This window comes from Pocillopora verrucosa, chromosome 3 (genome assembly GCF_036669915.1).
Source record: "Pocillopora verrucosa isolate sample1 chromosome 3, ASM3666991v2, whole genome shotgun sequence".
Taxonomy (NCBI): domain Eukaryota; kingdom Metazoa; phylum Cnidaria; class Anthozoa; order Scleractinia; family Pocilloporidae; genus Pocillopora; species Pocillopora verrucosa.
Window position 1 is genome coordinate 8,321,643 of NC_089314.1, and position 25,989 is coordinate 8,347,631.

Sequence of the window (25,989 nt, forward strand, 5' to 3'; positions counted from 1 at the left end):
CTTGCTCACAACTACACGTGCTCGTAGTTTGAGCCCGCAAATAAAACTAGCAGCGGTCTACAAATGAGCGCTAAAGAAAAAAGTCGCACCAGAAAAAAAGTCGCGCCGGCAAGAAAAAAGTCGCGCCAGCAAAAAAAAAAGTCACGCCAGCAAAAAAACAGTCGCGCCAGCAAAAAAAGTCGCGCTGGAAAAAAAAAGTAAGAAAGTGTGCGCCAGAATATGCTGTACGCACACATGTATGATGCTGTACGCACACATGTATGATGATGTACGCACACATGTATGATGCTGTACGCACACATGTATGATGCTGTACTCACACATGTATGATGCTGTACGCACACATGTATGATGCTGTACGCATACATGTATGATGCTGTACGCACACATGTATGATGCTGTACGCACACATGTATGATGCTGTAAGCACACATGTATGACACTTACAGGGCTCCGTATAATCTAGCCTACTTAACCGGTTTTGATCTAGAATATGAGAGATGACTGATTAGAAAAGCTGGTAAAAATCCAACTGAGAAGATAACAATTGTTCAGCCAATTAACAACTCTCTGGCCATGAAAAATCGTTGTTATGTACGTGGTTGTTGTTGTTGTTGGAGTTATTTACTTACTTTACTCATATGGTTATTTGTCCATTCAGATTATGTGTTGTTACTTTTCTTGCTTGACTAATTTAACGAGATCTCTCTATTAGCCATGCAGTTGAAATGGGTGCAGTGTCTATTTTGTAATGTCCCTGATCACGCAAAATCGTTGCTGTGGACGTGCTTGTTGTTGTTGTTGTTGGCGTTTTTTGCTTACTTAAGTTTGCTGTGATCTAAGAACTGATCAATAATGAAACTTCAGAATAGGAGAAGAAGTGCTTTTAATGTAACTACATATAAACACAGTATAATAAAGACGGAGATTGCCAATCCGTGTCAATGAATTCAAGTATTGGACCAATGCCTGGCTGGTAATCGTTATTTATTATCTATATTTTGTTGTTGTTGTTTACGGGAAGCTGGTGTGCAGTCTTCTTCAGGGCAAAGCTTTGTGACATCTCCAGGAGAAAACGAGGAGGTAGAGTTAACGGCAAGTAAAGCTACCATGATTGAAGATGTTCAGCCACTTGACGAAGACGCAGACGAGACTCTGTTGTCGCAGGCCTCTCAAATCAGTGTTCCTGAGGAAGAAGTAAGCATTTGTTGTGACGGGAAGGAAATCCAAAATGAAAGACGACAGGCACTAAACAACACCCCAGGAAACCTGACAAGTGGACGCTTTAGTCCCATCCTTTCTACTTTAAATGCCTCGTGGGACGACTACCCAGCAAAAGTACTATATTCGTAAGGCCAGGGAAGCTTTTGCAACTACGCTGTCAGTCATTGGTCCTGGGCAAGAAAAAGACATTTGGAAATGTATCCAAAATGATTCAGACATAATCGAAACGAAACGAGAGCAAGAATAAACTTCGAGCATAAGGAGTGCTCTCGAGCAGTTCAAGCCTGGAAAGCACATTTACTTCGTTCTGTTAATCAGGAATAAGCAAAACAGAACGCTCATATTCAGCTTAACGAGGAAACATGCCTGATTATCATGGACTGGGCGATGAAATATCTGCTGTGGCACTACAGGGAGCAGATGTCTGAGTTCTTTGGCAAACGGGGTAGGAGCTGGCATATTAGTGTTGTCATAACACGCTCACAAGAGGAGGGCAAATGTCAAGCTAAATGCTTTGTGCATCTCTTCCACACTTGCAAGCAAAACAGCTTCGCGGTTATGTCAGTCATTGAGCATATACTCAACACCATCAAGATTGAGTACCCTTCAATTAGCAAAACTCTGTGCGGTCAGACAACGCTGGTTGTTACCATAGTGGGCCCTTGATCCTCAGCCTTCAGTACATCAGGACAAGATCTGGTGTAATACCATTACGCTACGACTTTTCCGACCCCCGAGCCGGAAAAGATATTTGCGACAGGAAAACTGCCTCGATGAAAGCTCACATCAAGAGATGGGAGAATGAGAAACATGACGTGATAACTGCAGAAAATATGAAAGAGGCTTTAGAATCCCACGGTGGCCTAAAAGGCTGTAGAGTAGCTGTTGTACAGGTTGATACCACTAAGTCGGTTGGCGTGGAAAACAAAATTCCTGGAATTAGGCTTCTGAACAACTTCTTATTTGAGGAAAGGGGAGTCCGTGCTTGGAAAGCTTACAATGTTGGTCCAGGTTGTTTCATTCCGTATGACAAAGTAATCATCGGAGGGCAAGGGGACACTGGACTGAAGATAATTCAACCTTTTGGTGCCAAAACGAAAGAACGAGGTACTATTGCAGAAAACACTCGGCCTCTCACTGAAATTTTCCCGTGCACGGAAACTGGATGTGTTCTCAGTTTTAAAACACTCCAAGAGGTTGAACAACACATGGATTCAGGAAAACACGTAGGAGAGTTGGAATCAGAGTCCCTGTATGATAGCATTAGAAAAAAGTGGGCCGAGAGGCTTACTCGCGTTAATGCTAAAAATGTTTAATCTTCAGGTGGAGGCTGGACCTTAGTTGTGAGTATCAGTTCTAAGAATAACGATCATCTTCAGAGAACTGCTAACAACTGTCTCAACTCCATATTGTGTGTGCCTTTTTCGGACAAGAATATCACAAGCCGGCCGGAAACTGGGCGACGAGGACTTATATAAAATGACAAAGGCAGAAAGTAAAGGTAGTGACTCACTTCATGCCAAAGTTTTGAAGATTCCCATTAAATTTCCTTAAATGCTATTTTTCTATAGAAATGCAAGAAGGGGATGCTCGAGAACAAGGAAAAATAATTAGACCTTATTTTCTCTTGTTGAAAACTAATGCAAAACTGTATGGAAACCAAAAAATGGTATGAGTGACTATGAAGAAAAAAAATCAAACCAAAAAAATGAAGTATTAAAAACTGAAGCTTATACAAATTTACGAGCATGCTTTCTTAATTTTCCTAATTTTTCTGTTCTTTTAATAGTGTAAAACAGCTACGGATTGTGGTCTGCTTGTGGTTTATGTACAGAAATATAGAGCCACACTACTGATTGTTACATGGTACATTTAACATGAAAAACACGAGAATAGAGATTCTATAAACCACACCGACAACCCACAATTCCTCTATTAGCTCTGACCACGTCTCCTTCAGAAACTCTTTACAGTGGCCAATTTGCATTATTACCTAATTTCATAACACCAGATTATCTTCTTATACCCCCAACAGCGCAGCACCACTGTTATTAGCACCTACCCCTCTCAAAACAGTCACATTTCACTTTGTTGCCGAGTTAGATTAAATCTGAAAGTGGCGCCAAAGCGGAATAAGCACACCAGTTGCAATTACACATGCAGCCCTTGTTCCATTCAACTTTACATTTTTACCTTAACGGACACGCGCAAAATGAAGTATACCTTCAATTAGGACCACATTTAATTTGATATTGAAACTATGCATACCTCTTTTCCTAATATCCATAATTTTCCAGGAACGTTTAGAGTGGACATATTGACGAATAATGGCATTCTTACGACTTATTTCCAAGTACGAATATAGTATGGAATGTTTTGAACACGATAAAATAGTTCTCTCTTGTCACTCTCTCGATACATATTGCTTTTTTTTTCATTCAGTCATTGCTGTAATTGTCTTTTTGTTCTGTTTTTGACCAAGATACCCAGTGGACCGGAAAAATTAAACTCAACCTGCAGCTGGGGAAAGTAGGTTCAAGTACTCCATACCCTTTTTCTCCATTTCATACAATATTTAAATTTTAGTTTGTAAATAGCTTAAAGTTTGATTACTTTTGTGTAACTCGCGTGTTTGATTGATGTCCGCCCTTTTAACCTCTTTGATTTTCAGTCCCTTCGTGTTTACTCTTATGACCTATGGGAATTCTAATCAACATTTAAATAACTATTATCAATCATTCTTTTGTAGTTTTCCGCGAATTATTGTTTCTCATTCTTATCCATATACTTGGGAAACGAATCACTGCACAAGTATTGACGTGGGATATCACATTGCACACAGATGTCATAGTGGTTAGTAAAATCGCAAAGGGTTATTTTGTTTTTGCACATGCATATGTAATAATAATGGTAATAATAATAATCATTATAATAATAATTAAAGCAATGATAATAATAATAATTATAGTTATGGTGATAAGCATAATTATCCCCTAATCCAAAAATAAACAAAAACAAAACAAAAAAAATGTAATTGAAAAAGAATTAAACAACAACACCAAAGCCATTGCAAAAGGTGGAGAGGTTGATTCAATTCGATGGCAAGTTTGGACTCTGAGGTATTAGGAAAAGACTACTTGCTTATATGGATTATGCTGTTTACTTTCCCATATGATCGTTTCTTTTTCATTCCCTTCAACAAGCAAATCATTTTTTTTACGGTGCTAAGCTTATACAACTGCTGTTTTTTTTTTATTTTCTTCGAATGGCACGATTATTCTGCTGTAAATTTTCCAAAACCAAGATGTGGGCTGTCCTCGGTCTCAGGTTGTTTAATTTTGCTGCCATTTGGCCAGTGTTTCTGTCATCCTGTGTTCCAAACCGTTACTGAAATAGTACCAATAGCGAGATCAAACATGATTAAAGATGATCAAAAGAAAGGTTGAGGCTTAAAACGCCGACCCAATTTCTCTGCAAAGAGGGTCCCCTATACCCCTTTTCGGGAAGGGTATGTTATTCAATCTCTTTTCATATGGAGAAATTTCTGGCTTGACATAGTTGTTGAAAATTATGTCTTTCCTTTTTCACATTTTTTTTACTTATTCTAGTGTTGGATGGACACGACGATAGGGAGTGTGGCTATCTATGGTTGTCGTCTAGACTCCAGGAATACGGTGAGTGAGTAGATAATAAGATGACGAAGTGTTCGACTGAGGGGAAGAATATCTGCTCAGCTAAGGCGTGATTTTCGATTTGTAGGAGGTGTGGTAGTAAAATAATCAGACAAGCCCTCACCCTGTTATCACTAGATTTATTTTCAGTTATTCACCTCCTTGGCTGCGCTTTGTATATCGCTGACTGGTCTGCAGCCTGCCAATTACGGTTTTTAAACGACACTTCGTATTTTAATTTCCAATTTGTTTGTATTTTAGGGCCTAGATGAAAGTTATTAGTGTAAATTGGATTCACCCCAATGATAGAAAGTGTAATGCTGTTATTATCACCATTATTATCATCTTTATTGGTATCACTATAACACTTGCCAATGTTTGCTGCTAATAAAGGTTTATCATTTGTAACTACCAGGTTACGAGGGACGAGCTTTGAAGGGTTATCATTGTCCCGGACACCCGCTGGCCAGTCTCGGGATATACCGCAACCAAAGAAGGAATGCTATACCTGAAGTGATTATTGAACAGTCAACGGAAATGCTGAACTTGGAATTGTTTCACGATCTACACTAGTTCCTTTTTTTTTTTAATCTTTTGGCTGAGATCATGCGATATAATCGCATATTCTCAACACACAGAATTATACAAGATGCAAGTATTACATCTTCATTTAAAAAGGACTGATTATGCTGATAGCGAAAGCCGTAAAAAAAAAGAACCTGGAAAAATAAATTCCATCCGTTTTATTCATTCATTGGATCAAGAGAGGATTAAATGAGGATCAAACGAAAAGAATGGGTAACTTAGTTCCTCTCGAGTAACTTGAATCATTATATTTATTTCTGTGATATTTACATTTATCAATGTATAAAAATTTATTAGAATCTCTTCATCTGGCTTTTGGATAAAAACAAGAAGATTCATTTATTTCGAGCGCTGCTTGAACAATTTTCTATCTCAAACATTCATTGTCATTGTCATTGTTGTCGTCTTTTTGTCAAAAGAAGGATGCGCACGCAATAAGGAGAACATGGACAGAATTTTCCAGTCACTGTTCATTATATAGAACAAAATATTTAACATAAGATAATTCTCTTTGGTGAAATCAATGTCCAATTCAACTGAGTTAACAGATATCAAATAACAAAATTGTCTTATGCTGATGAACACGAAACGTTGGCTATGATCACAATCAATGTTAATGTGTAAGCACTGAATGCGTTCACATTCGTCATAAACAGTGACTGTAACTCATTAATACCCGAGGTGTCTCCTTTGAATAAGCAAAATAGTCTGACATTTGTCAGGGTAAAATTTGTAAAAAGTCACTATTGCGTATTCGACTTTAAACAAACAGTAACAGTAACAAAGAGTTATTACAAGATATGCCACTGGGAAGTAAGTGCCATTTAAACAAACATCAACAAATATATGACTGAGACTAAAATGAGCACAAGACTTGGTATCATCAGGAGAAATGTCACTGAGTGCATTCGCATTTGACATAAACTGCAACTTTTTACAATAACGCCCACTGGATAGGTTTTTTGTAGGCCTTCACTGAAAAAAAAAAACTGTTGTAACAGCTAAAGGTATTTTTATTAACTCAAAGAGGGGCAACACCATGGAGGTGCTTCTTCTTCTGCCTTCACCGTTTAGCTTGTGTTGTACTGAGAAAATAAAGTCATAATATGTATTAAATGCAAATGAAGTTAGTAGTTTATTATGCCCCAGTGGTGTGGGAGTTTATTAACAATTGTGACAATGTCAAGTCAAATCTCCACCTTGTCTGGGTGTGTGTATGTGTGGGGGAGGGGAGATTGAGATATCAATATTATTGATCAGTGCACAACTTTGAAGTAGAAGGCTGATAAGAAATAATAAGGGGTCGTGATGGTTTAAACAATGGTTTTCTGTTAATATGTTGTTGTTGATGGTAAAATGACACAAAGGTAGCCAGCTAAAGTTAATTGACTAGCCAGTGATTTTGGCTTGCTATGACAACTCACAGGCATCTGCTTAGGAGTTAGTTTCAATGCACTCTCAAATACCACAGAACCTGGCCTGGAGGGGTGCTAGGTATGAAACAACCAAATGCTAACCTTTTCTTCCTCAAATTTCTCAACTACACTTTCCTCCACTCCTCGTTGTCGTAGAAAGTTACAAACCTGTAAATGCATCAACAACATCATAAGATAAAAACTAAAAGTACAGGTTAGTATTGTTTAAAACAGACTGCATTTCATGATAATGTTATTTTTTATACAATCATTATTCATGTGCCCACCAGAAATCAACTGGCCCAAGGTTGAACATCTCACTAAGATCTTCCGAGATCTTATGACGTACACTACTAACAAGATTTTGCACTGATTAGGTAAGATCTTGAGAGATCTTCCTCCTGTTTTAGCTTTTTTCGCGTTTACAACTTGAAATGTTGAAAAGATTTTTTGCTTAACTTTTGACCTAAATACAGGACAAGATATTTATTAAGAGTATTATTATACCTGAATTTTCTTGTCGGCGTAAAATAAAGTAAGAATCAAGCTTGTTCTGTCTGTTGTGGTTTTCGAGCATAGCCTGGTTTTGTGTTTTCGACGGATTATTTACACTGACAACGCAGAAAAAAAGCGAAACAATAAAACTAGCTACCTTCCATCTATTCATTTTCTCAGTTCGTCAACGAATACGACAGTATTCAGAACTGAATTAAATACTACTTACTTTCTCTAGATCGGAGTCAGACGAGTCAGCCATCTTGCTTACAACTATACGTGCTCGTAGTTTGAGCCCGCCATAAAACTAGCAGCGATCTACAAATGAGCACTTGAGAAAAAAGTCGCGCCAGCGAAATAAAGTCGTGCCAGCAAAAATAAAGTCGCGCCAGCGAAAAAAAGTCGCGCCAGCAAAAGAAAGTCACACCAGCAAAGAAAAGTCGCGCCAGCAAAAAAGAAGTCGCGCCGCAGGTAAGAAAGTGTGCGCCAGAATATGACGCACACATGTATGATGCTGTACGCACACATGTATGGCACTTACAAGGCTCCGTATAAGAACCAGTCCTCATTTTGAGTCTGCAAGGAGGCTTTCGAGTGTTTTAGGGGTTTGCTTCATTTGAGAAATTCTCTTACCCCTAAAATCGGCAGATAGACCACCCCCACGGTTTTTCTTGGTTTTCACCAAGGAAATTGCCTCAAAATAGGTAAAATGATGTTTGAAGCTCTCACTGCGATGGTATTTAACCAATTAATCAATTAATTAGTTTCATGATTAGTGGAAATTAGTGAAACAAATAGTAATAAAAAAGTATTAGTACTGGTCATTGACTTTTCATAGCCTACTTCCAAATCTGATGGAACGCGCTGAGGGAATTGCAGTCATAACACAGGCAAATAAAATAACAGAAGGATCAAGAACTTTAATTTCTAGAAGTGTTTTCTCGTAAAGAAAATATAAACAATTTTTACTTCTCATGAAAGGTCACGCAGTCACGCTACAAGTTCTATTTCTGCGTGGACTTTCTTAATGGTGGAAAGTGGAAAAACCATTTTCCAGTCTTATTTTCTGGAAACATGGCGCAATTAACGAATTTTATGGGGCTATTGATATTTCCTATCAAATGAATTGCATGGTGAAATGATCAGTGGCGTTAATGGATCACTTAGGTCACCGATATTTTATTAACTTTATGAATGAAAGGACAAGTTTTGCATTTTGCCGCGAAATTTGAAAGTACCAGGTTGATTATTAGATTGTAGTAACTTCTGACCAAAAAGAAAGTTGCCTATGTTTTTGCTGCGTTTGAATGAAACAAGTGGAGTTTACAAATCTCTTGAAAGATTAGTGAAACAACCTCTCAATCGTCCATGTATTTAATGATTATTGATTTTTCATGTGTTCATTTACGTATATATTTAACATTTAATTAGCTTGTTTACAAAGGTATTGATTTTCTTTGTTTGCTTTTTTTCCGTTGGTATCACAAGTTTTCTACTTTTTGTGCACTTAAGGGATCTGTTGGACTTGAAGAGAAACAAATAAATATATTGAATAACAAATCATGATTAACCCGGCTCTGTATCTTCATCGACAGTCGACATGATTGTGGTTTCCTATGTATCAGTTGGTAATAGCTTGCAAAGGTTTGTGGAACGCGTAATGGAGTTTTTCGGCTTTTCCTTGCTGTTACCATCAAATATCATCTTTATTACATTTTACCTGTCAGCTCGTCGGTTTTTATTAACAATTTTCAATGATTCATTTCATATCCCATGATGACTTTTGGTTCAGATTAAGCTTGGTTTGGACATATCGGGGTCGATAATTCGCTAGAGGGTGCTCACCGAAAACAAAAATAATAAAGTCTCCCACTAAATGATTAACCACTTGTGGATAAAAAGTACAAAATATATATATGAAAGCTATTACGTACCTTCAGTCTCTTATCTAATGAAAGTTTCCCTTCGCCTGAATTGTTTATCCCCAGCCTGATGCAATCTCAGTTTAAATTTGATGTTGGATGCTCAATTGAATGGGTGCATTAAACATAAACCATACTTCACTCATTGCAGTGAAATTCTCCTTCAGCTCTCAGTTAAAACAGATAGACTTTCGAGTATTCAAACCTACATACTGCTTCTCTTAACCCTTTGACTCCCATGAATGACCGAGACAGAATTTCTGATCCCCTCACAATATCCTTCCGATATCAAGTACACAAGCGATGAGAATAAAGAAAAATAGCATTGAGAGGATTATTTAGTTGATCCAATACCAAATTCTCTGAACTAAAATCATAAGAATTGTATGACAGACAGGAAGGATAATTAATGATAAGATCTTGGGATCTTATATTTATCCTACCTTCTTTTGTAGATTAAAGGTGAATGAGCGCACGCGGGGTATAAACGTTTGGGTGGAAACGGTCCGTATGGCAGAATCCCTATCACGAGAGAACTTGAATTCTACACACCGAGTTTACTTAAAATAAGTTTGCTATGAAATGTAGTGCATGGCGCCTGACTATAGATGTTTTCGCCTATAAACGACTGTTGTTAAATCAAATCATTTCCTAATGGAGCTGGTGGAAATTTTAATGAAATCTGAACGACGTCAAAACTTCGCCATAAAATTATAAAAATAGCATTATTTATTGGCGAATGCCTCCGCTTTGGTTATCTGGGCCTAGTAATGTAATAACGCACTGCGAAATGACAGAAATTAAACCAGCACCGTGGATTTGCAGTTTGTTTCCAGAATTTGTAATTCGTCCAATAAGATGGGAAAGATGGCGGATTTAACGTTAACTTAAACTGGATTTTTTCTGGTTTCCTTCTCAGAAAAGTTGCGCTTGCTCAATTCATCACTTTTAAGTTATTCCACTCTGCTAATTTAATGCATGGTTTTCATGGATTTAATGGCCGTCCCGAATCTTGGTTTTCTCTCGCTGTCTTTAGTATACATCACTACTAAGATAAGTAAGACCTGTCAATCGTATTTGCAATCATTTCTTTATTTATGTTCAAATTTTAAATTTTTTGTATTGATTTACCAAGTTTTCTAATTACGTAGTTAATAACTTATTCTAATCATTTTTTTTCTTTTATTGAGTTATTTACTGTTTGCATGCTCAAGATATCTGTTAGGCAGGAATCAATTTCCGTTATGGCGTTTAGTGCAGAGCGTTTTACAAACTTCTAACTATAATCAGTCATAGATTAATCAGTAATAGATCTGAAGTCAACTCTTAAGTCTTATAGGAATTACAAATAAATCGTTCTATCAATCATCATCGGTACATTTCCTCGGTTAATCCATAGCTCTACTACGGCGAACTGTATGTTAAAGGAGTTTTGTCCCCTTGAACGCTATGTAAGAAATAGTTTTCCCCTTGATAAATTTTCGATTTAAGGTTGTGTAAATCATGGTAACTTTACATATCACATCAGATTTATCTATGCCAACACCTGTCCAATGTTATTTAATGTACATCATCCCCGCATAGTTATTGTATATTCCACGATTGCCGCCAATTGTGTAACCATACAGGGCACGTTTTCCGTTACCTGTTTGGGATGAAATTATTAACGGAAAAATGATATGTTTGTAACATGCCAAGCATCAAGGCTCTCTTGAATCAGATATTTTAAACCATTATCAACGAAAGTATGCTACACTCTTCGAACTACCACTGGGGAAAAAGGAAAAGGTAAGGGAAAACTAGATTAAAAAAAACAAAAACAAAAGGAAAAAGAAACAAACAAACAAGCAAAAGCAAAACATAGAAAAGGTTGAGGAATAAATTGTAAAAATTCACATGGAGCTGTTCCCTAGATCCATCCAAAGAAACTCGGTCTATCTGACTATTGGGGAATAACGCTTTATTTCGTTTGGTCAAGAGAAAGAAGTCAAAGATGGTAGTAAATTAGCTTTAAAAAATTTACAGTAATATTTGCTTATTATCATAAATAATAACTGATTGTGGAAACTACTATCTCATATCTATTATCTTATTATTATTACTCACCGTATTGGGACGATGTCCAAGTCGGGCCGCTGCACTCTGCGTTATCATGTCCATCAAAAACTACAGTTATTTTTAAACAAATTCGCACAATAAGTCAAAGGGTGTTCAAATACTGAAAAGTGAAACTTAATCGCTTGCATTTCCTGGCGTTGCTATGAATAGCTTCTGTTATTTATATGCTTTGCTCTGGTAAGCAATTGAGATTACTTGGCTTTTAGTTTCTGTCAGCCAAAATGCCTGGAAGATCCCCTTTGTCTTTGCAAGTACTTGCTCCTTTGGATGCTCCCAAGGGTTACTACGGTCTGTGTCATCGTTTCTTCCTTCGTAGTGGAAGAGAGGGTTTTACTTAAACGCCAAGCTGTTCCAGATGTTCAATAAGTAAAACAAAGCGCGAAAGTAAATGGCGCAATAGTAACTGCGGAGCAAAAAGAAACGGGTCCGTGGCAGGCCCCGACTCAAGCCTCCTTTGTTTTTGGTTCCGCCTTTATCATCGTGTCGTTTAAAGATCGCGCTCCGCTTTGTCACATTGAACGCTTGGAACAGGCTTTTACACACGCTGGGAATACGCAATCCGCAAAACTATTACATGTCCACAAACACATTTACCTTTTTACATATTTACTTACCCCAGTAGTTGTTCGGCGCGATAAGATATCCCTTTTCAATCCCTGTGCAGCTGCTACTCTCCCAACCATTTGGATAGGAGTGGGATACGATAATACGTGGACAACTGAAATAAAAGAAAGGTTTTTTTCTTTTTTTTCAGAATAAGTAATCAAGCAACAGCCCTATATCGCATTGGGAATTGAAGCGGTCAGCCAGTCTTTCATAGTTTTACACTAAGAAAGAACTTCAAATGCGTTAAACTATAATAAGTTGGGGAAGTGTCGAGAATTTGTGACGGCTTATGGGTATAGCTTGACATTAGGAACGATCTCCCTTATCGCCACGCTAATCGTGTTCCGGCTCTGTGCTATATTGATGTCAACTTTATTCTTTCAACGAGAAGCACTTTTTGTTGTTCAAATAAACACCCAAATTCCATAGCACTCTTTTCGTGATACATGCGCTTTCTAAGATTGCCTTTTGGTATTGCTGTTTGAAATGCCACAATCAAGTTGGGCAAAAACGATTAATAGAAACAAAAATAGTTAACTTACTTTCCCTGATGACATGTTGAGTTGAATTTGTTTTGCCCACTGGGTATCTTAAAAGTAAGAAAAAAACGAGACTAATTCATAGTATGTTCGTGACGAGCTTATTTTACTTTTTCATATTCTTAAACTAACCACTTAAAAATTCATGCTCTTGCTATCAACGACATGCTCTGATTCCATAAAAAAGGAAACGAGATTGAAGTAACAGCTTTAATTCATCTTAGAAACATTCTGTGTTCAATTATTCGCTCATCGTATTGGTTTTGAATAAATTTCGTTACCTTCCAGCTTCGGTACATTTTTCACGAAGTCGTCTTCCGTAAAATAACGTATGGAATAAATGATCAAATAAATGAGTATCAGACATTTACCCGATAAAATACTGTATGCAAGAAAGTGCCATCACTTTGTAACACATCGACCCTAAAAGTTCCTGGAAAGACGCAAAAATACATTTGACTGCAATGAAAAGAAGTGTTTCGTTACCCATTATAAAGTGATTTAAGTGTATACCCTTACATTTTCAAGACAAAATTTTGATATATAGATGTAAGACCGATCGTGTCTGAATGTTGTTACCATAACAATAGTGAATAACTAATCTCGCTTTGTAAAGTCATAGCTGAATACTCAGCCTTCACCTTCACTTGACAAACCCACTCAGATAATAATTCCAAACCAATATTTCAGGAATAGAAAACCTTTATATGCATTACTGTTAACCTGTTAGCTGTTTTAAGTAGTAAAGTAAATAAATAAATAAAAAATTAAAAAATAAATAAATAAAACAGGAGACATTTTGTCATTTAGAGAAAATTTTCAATTGATTTATCAGATCGTTGAAAATACCAGTTATTTCTGCTTGTTTCACTGATCACTTTGTTAACTGACTAAGGTCTAGCTTGGATGAGTTTCGCGAAGCGCCGGCCGCTTTGCGAATCGCAGAAGACTAATCTTTACAGTCTGCAATTGATGATTGGTGATTCCCGTTATCGTTGAGCTGCAAAAATGCAACATTGAATAGGGAGGGGTCTTGACAATGATTTATAATGAGTTATAAATAAGAATGTTATAATGCACATAAAAAGAGCTATTCAAACACAATATGTCAACTCAGAATGTGGATTGATCAATATTGGATCCTCAATATAGGCGCTCTTTATGTCATACTGTTATTACCATGTTTGTTACTATTATCATTATTGCTGTTTGTCTTTTTTTGCATATTCACCTTCTTCCTTTGCTACTTCATGTATATCACTGTCACTCAACTTTCTACCCTGGTTCTTGTGCGTAAAAGGAACGCACAGTACGGAGTTGAGACAGTTGTTGGCTGCGTTTTGAAGATGATCGTTGTTCTTGGAACTGATACTCACGGCTAAGGTCCATCCACCGCCTGCATAAAATCAAAATACAAAATGTAGCCGCATTTCAGTTTATAAACGTTGTCTTTGTTCGATAAATATAAACGCGAGCTGAGAAAACTGTAGATAGGACGCTTACTCGGTGATAAACTTTCCGATAGCATTAAAAGGGAATTTCACGATTTTATGGTAGGTAGCCTTGCTGGTAACGTTTCTTAGAGCAAGAAGGGAGAAAAAGAAAAATATTAAATGAATAAATGTGTAAATGAGAAACAACTAAAACCTCAATATATACCTTTATTTGTTAATTTTTTAAATTGAAAAGGTACTCAAAGGCTCTATCACTGGCAAAAGTGACAATTCAACCTCAGTGCATTGGCCGAAATTTCAACTAAAGCTACACTGCCACTGAGCAAAAACAGTAACAGAACTTGTAACCTTTCTCTCTTACCAGAGGCAGATTTAAGGTTTTTTAAAGTACAATTTACTCTTTGCTTTTTATTTTATCCTTTTGTACATACCATGTTTTTCCATATCACAGTAAACTTGTGCGTCTCTATTTCCAATAGTTATCCAATAGTAGCCGCTTTCAGCATGAGGCAATTCCTTTAGAATTTCTGAACAAGATTTGAATCCATCATCCTGTAGATTATAGATTATAGATGGTTATTGGCAGAAATAACCATCGTAGATTATGGTTACGTACTCATAGCGGTCGGATTAGTGATGGGTCCTTCATCGTCAACATGCTATGCCTCTGTTTCTTACTTTGAAGCAATTTTACTCTCTTAATACGCGACTGACCCGGGCCTCTATCAACGGGCACCGTTTTGTGGAGGTTACCTATACTAAGGAGGCTCTTTTCTATCAAAGTTCGCGACAACATAATATCCGACATGTCGCATGCACTACTCGCCCGAAAGGCTACTTTGCTATGAGAATTAGTCGCTACCCAAATTCTGACTTAACTTTCAGGTTACAGCGTCTCTCGTCCTGCGGTGATGTAAGCACAAATCCTGGACCGGTCGGTGCATTTTATTCAATATCAAATCCTTGAAAAATATTTTTAGCATTTTTCTGTATATTTTAGCGGGGACAACTCTGTAACTTTTAACTTTTAAATTTTAAGTTTTGATAAATTTTAGATCTTTAGTGAATTATGAATTTGCCTTATAATACCCTGTATAAACTCATTTTATAATTGTTTTTTCCTATTATTTTTTAGTGTTCCCAAATAGCTCTCTCTAAGCTGAAGACATCGACACTTAATAAATAAAGTTGTTATGTTGTGTTTTGATGTGTTATTGACTACATGGCTTCGTTTATTCAATCATTTATTTATTCACGCATTTGTTTATTTGTTTACTTATTTCTCTGTTGCTAATATTTGTACCACGCCCTATTTTAACAAACAACCATCCAAGAAAGATGGTTGGTCAATAACACAAATGCATCTCATATAATAATTGCAAAATGTTTTCGGTTATTCGGGAAAGGATGTATTCACTAGTTGATCGCAATCGTGAAACAACGAAGCCTAATACAAGAGTATTTTTCTTCTCAAGTTTGGACAAAAGGCTGAACCAGAGGCAGAAATCTCACTTTTTAAACCGAAAAGGATACGCGTGGATAGAGATTTTATTAATCGAACCTGAAATTTTGAATCGTATTTGAGGAACACATTAAGATACTGCGAGGTCATTTTCTGATTCTATATGTGAGCCAATCACAGGCGGCAAAAGTGAGACGACAAATATATGAAAACATTATTGTCTCTCAAGTCAGCATAACTGTGGGAGGATCACGGATTTAGAAATAAATAGCATAATTTTTCGATATGTACTGCCAGATAAACATTATTTCGTTTAATTTCTTTTTATAGAATTCGCCAATACCATACCTTGTTCATATAAACTGATCCTTCTTTCGGACCAAAATCCCTTGGATGAGTACGTTTGTTTGCAGAATTCAAGTCACATGACTTATCTTTTAAACGAAAGTTCAAACTCTTGCAGCGAGACTCGTTCAAGCAAAACATCACACACTCGTTAATGCTGAAAGTTTTACTTGTTGTAATAACGTGACCGGAAAGATGATGACCATACTCTGAATATGTGGGGCGAACGCACTGCGCAATGGCTTGGGTAAGCTGTGCTTGGCATATGACGATGAACACACCAAAATAACACAGATGCATGGTTTTCTACTGAAAAGATAAGAAACAAAAATTTGATTGAAATAAACTTAATACTCAATACATAAATTGTGATTTATTTCATCATTGCCTAAACGCGAGTGTTAATACGTAGAAGATTTTTAAGGAATTCTCGCCGGCTGGTGCAGCCAAACTCAGCGTACCATGACCGTTGGAAACCTTTCAAAATAATATAGTTCCACATAGTGTACTTACGGTAGGCGTTGCACTTTTCAGGTCCTCCACAGGAGCTTGCAAGATTCGAGCACAGATCACGAGAAGTAATTAACAACGGATAGTGAAATCCAGTTAGAGTGTTTTTAATATACGGGAATAAATGCTTCAAGGGAAAAGTGCAAACAATTTTGCTCTTAATATCTCAATAAAGTAAACAAGGCAAAGAACCTCTTCATGGGCACATGATACCTATCGCTCAAAACATATCATTAAAAATTAACAATGTCATATTATCCACCTACGTCCTGTGAAGACGCATTTTTCTAGAAGTGTGTCGGTTACTCTGTTGTTTTGGTTCTTTGTTTTTATTTTTATTTCATGTTTTTTTTAAAGGAAATCATTGCTAGCTATTGGAATCACCACGTATAGTGTGATAATACGGAGTGTTTTAATGAAAAATATGCATTCGTCGCAGATTTTCCACACATTATTAATTATTTATTTAGTAAATTAAATTATAAGTTATATCTTTTTTACTCTCCTGGTTTGAAAAGTTTATATCTACACCTTCATCAGTTCACGAAGAAAGTGAACAAAGGTTGTCAGCAATTTTGCTCTTAACGTCTCAATAAAGTAAACAGACAAAGAACCTTCATCTAAAAATTGAACGTATGATAACTATTGCTTAAAACATTTCATTAAAAATTAACAATGCCATTATCCACTTGACATTGCATGAGTCTCTGAATTTTTTAATTTTCAACCTTAGCCAGTGAACATGAAAATTAAATTGTTAAAATTTTCGGAAAGTTACAGTCAATATGATGATGCTGATAATCAGTTGGGGGGATGATGGATCAGTACATTGCATGTATGATAGGCTCATGGTCCAGTTTTCGATAACTTGATATGTTCAACGAATCGATAAAAATTTCAAGCAGGTTTCGTCAAGGAAATAGAACAATATTGCACTTTTACGATGAAGTTTTTCTTTTTCAAACCAGTAGTTTACCCCTTTTATTTCAATAACGCATCGGAATAAATTTTTAGGAAGAGACCCAATAACAGTCTATTTCGCAACATCTTACTGTATGCGAGCAACGTAAACATGTTTGCATATTTGTTCATGTCGGGGTCGAAATTCGTAGAAAGAAAAGCTCACCGAAGAGAGAAAATAACCATTTTCACTGAATGAGAAATCCATTTTGACTAAACTATTATTTATGAAAAATATTGAGTGCCAGCAGCCATTTGCCCATTGGAAGCACCTATTTGCTTAATTTAGTCATCCTGAGCCAGAAAAACGTCAATGGCTTGACCTGCACATACATAATATGAATTAGCATGTATACCCCAATCAGTACAATTAATCCAACTCAAACCCTGTAAAAACCTAATTTATACACTTTCTATCACTCAAAACCACAGGCTATCTCTTCTAAAGTTTATGTTGTGAACTTGGCCAGCTTAAACACTGGCATTTTGCTGTGAACTTGTCTCTAAGTTATGCATAATTGCCATTTATTTAATATATGATTGCATTTTTTTGTTCTAGTATTTTCTACTCGTAGTCTGGTGGAATAAAAGGTAGTAACACACAATATACACGTCGCCCGACCGTCAAAACGGTCTGTATAGTAAATATCTACCACTGAAGAAATAGATACGAGGAAAAGATTTCACATTTATATTTGGTCGCTTATGCGCTTTCTTTTTCTCTCACCGTCGTTGTTATTTTCTTTTTCTTTTCTTTTCTTTTCATTTTTTATTTAAAGAATGATCGTTGTTTAAAAAAAGAAAATTATGTGGCAACGCAATCGAAAGTAATGACTATTAGTCGCGAATCTGCGTGGTGAAGATACGCGTTAGGAAAAAAAGACAAAACACAAACACAAAGCCCACTAAAGGGGACATTTGCTTACGGTGATCGTTACATGAAGTACACTGTCACTGCGCTTGCGTTGTGTCTAAACATGACGGACCGGCCGAAACGAATGTCGCGTGCGCCGAAACGGTTTGTGGATGATTTCGATGAGATGGGCCCTGCTAATGTTGGTAGAGTGGGAAAGCGACGAAAGATAGACAAAAATTTGTATGAAGTCAATATTGTAGACGTGAATAATGAGTGAAAACAGATAAAAATTCACTTCGTGGGTTTCAGCGAGGAATTTGATGAGTGGTGCAACTATGACTGCGAGAGGGATTACTTTCCTTTTGTTAGATTAGAAAAAGTGTTTCTGCCCAATGATGAAGGATCGATGGAAGACAGGAAAAATATTTTTCTCGGTCAGTTGTATCGTGCTATCAAGCGAAAGCTATGGTCTGGTCGAAGGGATGATCCTGAGGTACGAATTGAAATGAATGTCGATCCAGATGAAATTTTCCACAGGACTTGCTCAAGTCACTCTGAGCACTTCACAACGAGGAAAAGATGTTTACAGCGCAACTGACTTTTAGATGGTGTTCTTGGTTCAAAGTGGGACGAGAGAATAATGAATTCTAGTTGCGATTTTGCATACGTGGAGAAAAATATTGTTCGATTCTGGATAACAAAGAAAACCCCTTGTAAATATACAAGAATACAAATATATTGGTGGCAAGTATGTCAAATGCGAGGTTGAGGATGCGTCTATGCTTGTCTTTACTTTTGTTGAAGGTGATGGGAATAGTAGGCAGTGTATGGAAATATGCTAACTGATTTATTATACAACATTATTGTCTTTTTAACAAAAAAAATTAGTTTGCAAATATTTACATTGTAATCCATGGTAAAATAATTCTGCATAGGTTACCTAATAGATCATGATAATATATTTAAATATCGTGCTGATTATTGCGAACAACATTTGTTTTTCTAAGGCATGATTATAACTGGTCTCAGTTATTGATATGGATTGATATTTAAGAATTTAAAAACTATGAAAGTGAAACTGAAAGTGAACCATCAGACCATCCAGAAGGACAAGCATTGGTAGCTGTAATGTAAAATCACTTTAAAGTGTGCATTTTTGCACCCACTTTTTGTCTACTTTCTCAAGGTGTCCAAAGCAGACAGTATGATCATAAAGTTTGCATTTCATTGTACATGTCTTGATAGTATGACCATGATCTTGGCAGTTGGAGCATTTGTTTGATTTCTTGACTCTTTCACAACCAGCAGCTTCCAGGAATTGAACTCTTTGTTTCTTGAAAAACAGTTGCTCTAGTGCAGCAATTCCTCTGTGATTTGAAGACCTAAAGTAGTCTTTAGAGGGGATGTTGCTATATTTTTCCATGCCTTGCTGGTTGAAATGTGCTACATTGATATGCAGTTTCAAAAATTCTGGAATGTGATGGTAGAGAGCATGCATATAGGGTGTCACATCTTTTGCTTGATATAGAGAGAGGAATTGTTGAAACCACAATTTTATTTTTGTGGTAAGGGATGCAATTGGCTCATCTGTAGGGAAGTCAAGTTTCAGATCCTCAATAATTTCCATAAAATCATTTCATAGTTTTTCTAATTTCTTGTTATCTTCAAAATTTGGAAGGAGTGCCTGAATATTAATATTTTGGATGACATGGAACTTTTCTGGTCCGGTGAGATCCCTGTTTTCAAGCTTTTTTGTGTTTGATTCCACTCTCCATTCAAATGAAATTCCTGTCTGCCTAAGAAAATGTTCATAACCAGCCATGTGTTTATATTTTTCCCTGTTGAAGCCACAAGGAAACGTTTTCACCTTATCAATAGCATCCTGCCTTTTCAGTTCCCTAATGAGGAGCTCAAATAAATTGTCAGAAATCCTCAGGAATAAGTGTAGGGTGTCAATGATTACATGATCCATTGGAATAAAATCAAAGAATGGGCATGAGTTACAGTTATATTTCTTTGCTCTTGAATGGTTAGCAATTTTCTCACATGTCCCTGTCCCATAGTGCCTATCAATAAGAGACAAGGTTTTTGTTACATTATACCTTTCTTCCCTTGGAAATTTGCTACAAATGCAAGCATAATCTTGGTTTGCAGCACCTAAGCTACATATGCAAGCCAAGAATTTCCAGTCACCCCCTATGAAGTACTTAATCTTGTATTTAACATTGTCAACCTCAATTTCATTTAACTGAGCCATTTCAGTTTTAATATCTGAAAGACTTTCTTTCAGATTGTCATAGGTCTCTTTTGTTTTGATAATTGCCAGCACATAGTTCCACTTTTCACTCATGGCATTTTCCTTTTCATTTAAGATGGCATGAGTGAAGTTCACTGCCTTGAGTCTCTTTCGAATGTTTCTTGTTCGCCCAGATCTCCTTTAATTTTATGCCTTTGAATTTGTTCCTTCAGGCTATCCTTCAGGGAAATTTGAACTCCTTTAGCTTCACCTGAGGTGGGTTTCAACTTCCATTTGGCATTTAAATCGGTAATATTCTTTTTTATCCTGTATGCATTTGGCATATCAGTAGCCTTTATAGCTAACTCTTTCCAAGCTTGGTCAGAAATGTTATACTTATCCTTTATGTAAATCCATAGATTAATATCATCAATTTCATCACTGTTCAGTGTTTTAGGGTTCCTTTCAGTAAATGGAAGTTCATTTTCATCAATGAAGTTTGTCATACTCTTGGGTTTCAGCATTTAATATCTCTACCTTGGTTGCTATAAAATCATACTCTCCCATAAAAGAGAGTGTTGAATAACATCTATCTTTAAGTTGTGTTTTAATTCTAGATTGGTGCCTTTGTGTATATTCACTGACAGAAGCTCTTATTCTTTTGTGGGCCTCTTAAATTTTTCTAATTCATCCTGGCAACCTTTCTGGCCAAATCCTTAAATCTCTACTTGTAAAAACCACTAGACTTTTCTGATTTGGCAAGAGCTTGCTAGAATTTTTCCTCCATTTTGAGCCTTTTTGCCACTTCATTGACAACATTCTCCTCAAGGACTCTTTTCTGCCCCCGAACCTCCTTATTCTCTTGCAGTAAAGAGGCTTTGTCCAACTCTTGATAGTACACATAACGTGAATGCATATGTTGTTGATTTCCACTGATCAAGCAGCCTACGAACGCTCGCACCTCCCTTCTTTTTCATGGAATCAAATTTGCCCTTTAGTAGCCAATTTTTTTCCTCAAGGCATTAATTATTCGGCTATTCACCACGACTCCTTTGATGCCCGATTCCTTTAAAATTTTCTCTATAATTTCAGTAACAGATTTCCCGGCTTTTTCTTTCTCCTTTGAAATGATATGAACTAAATAGCTGCGAGAATAAATACAAGAAGCAAGGCAAAATTATTCAATTTCAGAAATTTCTAGTGATTGACCGCCTCAAAATATAATTACATATTTAAATAATTTTACTTACTTGTTGATTTCGTAAATATACGAAGGACAAACCCGGCTGAACTTCACGTTTGAATCGCCATTTTCACTTTCAAAGTGGTCTCCTATTGCAGACACCGTCACGCAGCAAGCAAAAAGAAAGCAGGGAACAAGATAGAGTACATTCGAAGTCATTTTGCTATGCCACAATCGGCGCAAACTCCATCAAATTAAATATCAAAATGTGCCAAATTTATTCCCCTTTTTAAATCTGGCGGTACATTTTCATTCGAAGCATGCGCTGCCAAGCTAACCCAGTTTTCCTCGATGAAATCCCACGTTTCCGCATTTCTTAAATGTGACGGAAACATAGAGCTTCATGTTTCCGCCACACTTACGTTTTGCGGAAACGTGTTATACCAAGTCTTGGCGATGCTATCAAGTTTCAGTCATGTTTCCGGAACGGAAATGTCAACTCATGTTTCCGTCATATTTACGTCCGGACGTTCCCGCTGTTCTTCGTTTCCGCTATGTTTCTGCAACGGATTTTTAATACCCTTGTTGAATCTTTGCAACGAAAACAAATCGATCATGGTTTTGTGCATGGTTTTTACTATTTTGACAAAATTGAAACGTTAGGAAATTACATTTATACATCAATGAAATTCTAAATATGGATTTTCAGAACAACTATCGTGAGAAAGTTTGTATATGAATTAGTAACTCCGGCTGCTGATACGGCTTGCAAAGTAATAAAATTAATATTATAACGCAGCATGGAATCGCCACTTTACTCTTCTTCATTTCTCGCGGCGTAAAAAACAAATTCCGTGTTCCGTAGTACTTCAATGAGAAACAGTATAGGTGGCAAGAAAATTTTTTTACAAACACTACCTGCCAAACAGACATACTCTACCCACAAGTTCGAATAGTTACCTGTTATGTGTCTGGGAAACTTGGCAGACAAAGTCTAATGGCTGTACGACCTAAACTATCTGTTGCCATTTGTTTCTTTATTTCATGTAATTTTTGCCAAAGCCATTTTTTCGTTAGGAATTAAACAACCTCTACTTGCAGGAAGAGAAACGTATTACCACGGCGAACACTCGAAATGGTACAGGAACAGAATGGAACAAGAATGATGGGTTCTACACATCGAAAGCAGTTTAAATTCGTTCTGCTTTTTCGATTGGGTAGACCAAATTGTGTAAATCAGCTCATGGGGACTGTGTACTGATATGCCCGCTGGTAGAGGTGATGTTCATTTTGTTAAAAAAATGGACGAATTAAATATCTTGACAAGGGCCGATGGAAAAGGACTCGGACACGTCGTTCGTGAGCCTAGTTCTTTTGTTGTGATTCTCTTTTTTCTCCAGACAGAAAAATGCGGCACACTTGATATGACGGGTAAAAACATATAAAAAGATAAACAATTAAATTGGCAAAGTTCTTATCGTAATTGGATTAGGTTAGACTTTCGTTGAACGAGTAGGGGAATGTCTACAACAAGCAGCCTGTTAATAAATTATCGAGAGGGACGAGAGTGGCTCATCCAAAAGAGAGCATTTTGACACAAACACTATTCGAGAACAAGGAAAAATAATTAGACCTTATTTTCTCTTGTTTAAAACTAATGCAAAACTGTATGGAAACCAAAAAATGGTATGAGTGACTATGAAGAAAAAAAATCAAACCAAAAAAATGAAGAATTAAAAACCGAAGCTTATACAAATTTACGAGCATGCTTTCTTAATTTTCCTAATTTTTCTGTTCTTTTAATAGTGTAAAACAGCTACAGATTGTGGTCAGCTTGTGGTTTATGTACAGAAATATAGAGCCACACTACTGATTGTTACATGGTACATTTAACATGAAAAACACGAGAATAGAGATTCTATAAACCACACCGACAACCCACAATTCCTCTATTAGCCTGACCACGTCTCCTTCAGAAACTCTTTACAGTGGCCAATTTGCATTATTAACTCATTTCATAACACCAGATTATGTTGATATACCCTAACAGCGCAGCACCACAGTTATTAGCCCCTACCCCTCTCAAAACAGTCACATTTCACTTTGTTGCCGAGTTAGATTAAATCTGCAAGTGGCGCCAAAGCGGAATAAGCACACCAGTTGCAATTACACATGCAGCCCTTGTTCCATTCTTTTCAGTTCTAAAACTTTACATTTTTACCTTAACGGACACGCGCAAAATGAAGTATACCTTAAATTAGGACCACATTTAATTTGATATTGAAACTATACATACCTCTTCCTAATATCCATATTTTTCCAGGAACGTTTAGAGTGGACATATTGACGAATAATGGCATTCTTACGACTTATTTCCAAGTACGAATATTATATGGAATGTTTTGAACACGATAAAATAGTTCTCTCTTGTCACTCTCTCGATACATATTGCTTTTTTTTTCATTCAGTCATTTCTGTAATTGTCTTTTTGTTCTGTTTTGACCAAGATACCCAGTGGACCGGAAAAATTAAATTCAACCTGCAGCCGGGGAAAGTAGGTTCAAGTACTCCATACCCTTTTTCTCCATGTCATACAATATTTAAATTTTAGTTTGTAAATAGCTTAAAGTTTGATTACTTTTGTGTAACTCGCGTGTTTGATTGCTGTCCGCCCTTTTAACCTCTTTGATTTTCAGTCCCTTCGTGTTTACTCTTATGACCTATGGGAATTCTAATCAACATTTAAATAACTATTATCAATCATTCTTTTGTAGTTGTCCGCGAATAATTGTTTCTCATTCTTATCCATATACTTGGGAGACGAATCACTGCACAAGTATTGACGTGGGATATCACATTGCACACAGATGTCATAGTGGTTAGTAAAATCGCAAAGGGTTATTTTGTTTTTGGACATGCATATGTAATAATAATGGTAATAATAATAATCATTATAATAATAATTAGAGCAATGATAATAATAATAATTATAGTTATGCTGATAAGCATAATTATCCCCTAATCCAAAAATAAACAAAAACAAAACAAAAAAAATGTAATTGAAAAAGAATTAAACAACAACAACAAAGCCATTGCAAAAGGTGGAGAGGTAGATTCAATTCGATGACAAGTTTGGACTCTGAGGTATTAGGAAAAGACTACTTGCTTATATGGATTATGCTGTTTACTTTCCCATATGATCGTTTCTTTTTCATTCCCTTCAACAAGCAAATCATTATTTTTACGGTGCTAAGCTTATACAACTGCTGTGTTTTTTTTATTTTCTTCGAATGGCACGATTATTCTGCTGTAAATTTTCCAAAACAAAGATGTGGGCTTTCCTCGGTCTCAGGTTGTTTAATTTTGCTGCCATTTGGCCAGTGTTTCCGTCATCCTGTGTTCCAAACCGTCACTGAAATAGTACCAATAGCGAGATCAAACATGATTAGAGATGATCAAAAGAAAGGTTGAGGCTTAAAACGCCGACCCAATTTCTCTGCAAAGCACGAGGCGACAAGAGGGTCCCCTAGAGAAATTTCTGGCCTGACATAGGTGTTGAAAATTATGTCTTTCCTTTTTCACATTTTTTTGACTTATTCTAGTGTTCGATGGACGATGGGGAGTGTGGCCATCGATGGTTGTCGTCTAGACTCCAGGAATACGGTGAGTGAGTAGATAATAAGATGACAAAGTGTTCGACTGAGGGGAAGAATATCTACTCAGCTAAGGCGTGATTTTCGATTTGTAGGAGGTGTGGTAGACTTGTAGGAATCTATGCGCGGTGTTTATAAAATAATCAGACAAGCCTCCGTCATGCGTTTCCGCTCCGCTCTCTCTATATTTTGAATAATGTGGAAGCACTGGAGCCTTGATATAATAAGATAAAGTTAATATCATTGACTTAACTATTCATGGCAGTCGATATATAAAGTCATATACATTGTAATTAATAGTGGTAATAGGACCGAGTGGAGTCCGATTTTTTTTTTGTCTGACTCGTTAATCACCTTGGATAAGTGGTTGTTGCTATGGCTATTTTGGTCATTTCTGTGATTATTGGATTAGCTGAGTGGACTTAGTATGATTCGCTACTTTAACTGTCTGATTACAGATGTCCGATTACAGCAAATTGTACAGAATGGTCAGTGAGTGAAAATGAAGCAGCGAAGGCATCAATAATATTTGAGGAATTTGTAATGGCTCTGATGATGGTGGTAGTCAGTATCACTTATTGAAATCCAATAGGTCCCAATAAATTCATACCCGTGCGTGCGCTGTATCTTGTGGAAAGTAACCCGGGAGCAAGAGAAAACTCTAATTAACGTTGCATTGATATATCAGGCGGTAGATCTTCCTAGCCAGCTGTCATATTTCCTCACATTGATACATGTAAACTCGATCAAAATGG

General features: G+C 36.7%; 2 protein-coding genes and 1 pseudogene across 3 annotated transcripts in view; all 3 read right to left on the reverse strand.

Annotated features, from left to right (window-relative positions):
• Positions 1-10,420: 10,420 nt before the first annotated feature.
• Positions 10,421-25,989, reverse strand: part of LOC131782865 (uncharacterized) — a 29,237-nt gene continuing 13,668 nt past the window's right edge. The window contains exon 10 of the mRNA XM_066163852.1: positions 10,421-10,858. The gene's annotated coding sequence lies outside the window, so the exon portion shown is untranslated. The remainder of the gene's footprint in view (positions 10,859-25,989) is intronic.
• Positions 10,819-16,490, reverse strand: LOC136279761 (uncharacterized). 2 transcript variants are annotated; one of them, XM_066163850.1, is made up of 9 exons: positions 16,350-16,490; positions 15,840-16,145; positions 14,461-14,581; positions 13,807-13,971; positions 12,947-13,008; positions 12,579-12,625; positions 12,045-12,148; positions 11,419-11,478; positions 10,819-10,957 (listed from the first exon to the last, which is right to left on the reverse strand). In XM_066163850.1, the coding sequence occupies exons 2-9, from the start codon at positions 16,134-16,136 to the stop codon at positions 10,869-10,871; spliced, it is 945 nt and encodes a 314-aa protein (XP_066019947.1). In that variant the 5' UTR covers positions 16,137-16,145; positions 16,350-16,490; the 3' UTR covers positions 10,819-10,868. The 2 variants fall into 2 exon arrangements, with proteins under 2 accessions (XP_066019947.1, XP_066019948.1); XM_066163851.1 differs by having other exon boundaries at positions 15,840-16,142; positions 16,350-16,467.
• On the reverse strand, positions 19,304-21,800 carry LOC136276765 (uncharacterized; annotated as a pseudogene).

Excerpts from the sequence above, each read along its gene's own strand:
- LOC136279761 (XM_066163850.1), bottom strand. The coding sequence starts at position 16,136 with ATGCATCTGTGTTATTTTGGTGTGTTCATCGTCATATGCCAAGCACAG. Across the intron at positions 12,149-12,578 it reads TCAACATGTCATCAGGGAAA|TTGTCCACGTATTATCGTAT; the intron begins GTAAGTTAACTA and ends CTTTTATTTCAG. Across the intron at positions 10,958-11,418 it reads TTGGACATCGTCCCAATACG|GTAACGGAAAACGTGCCCTG; the intron begins GTGAGTAATAAT and ends CATCCCAAACAG.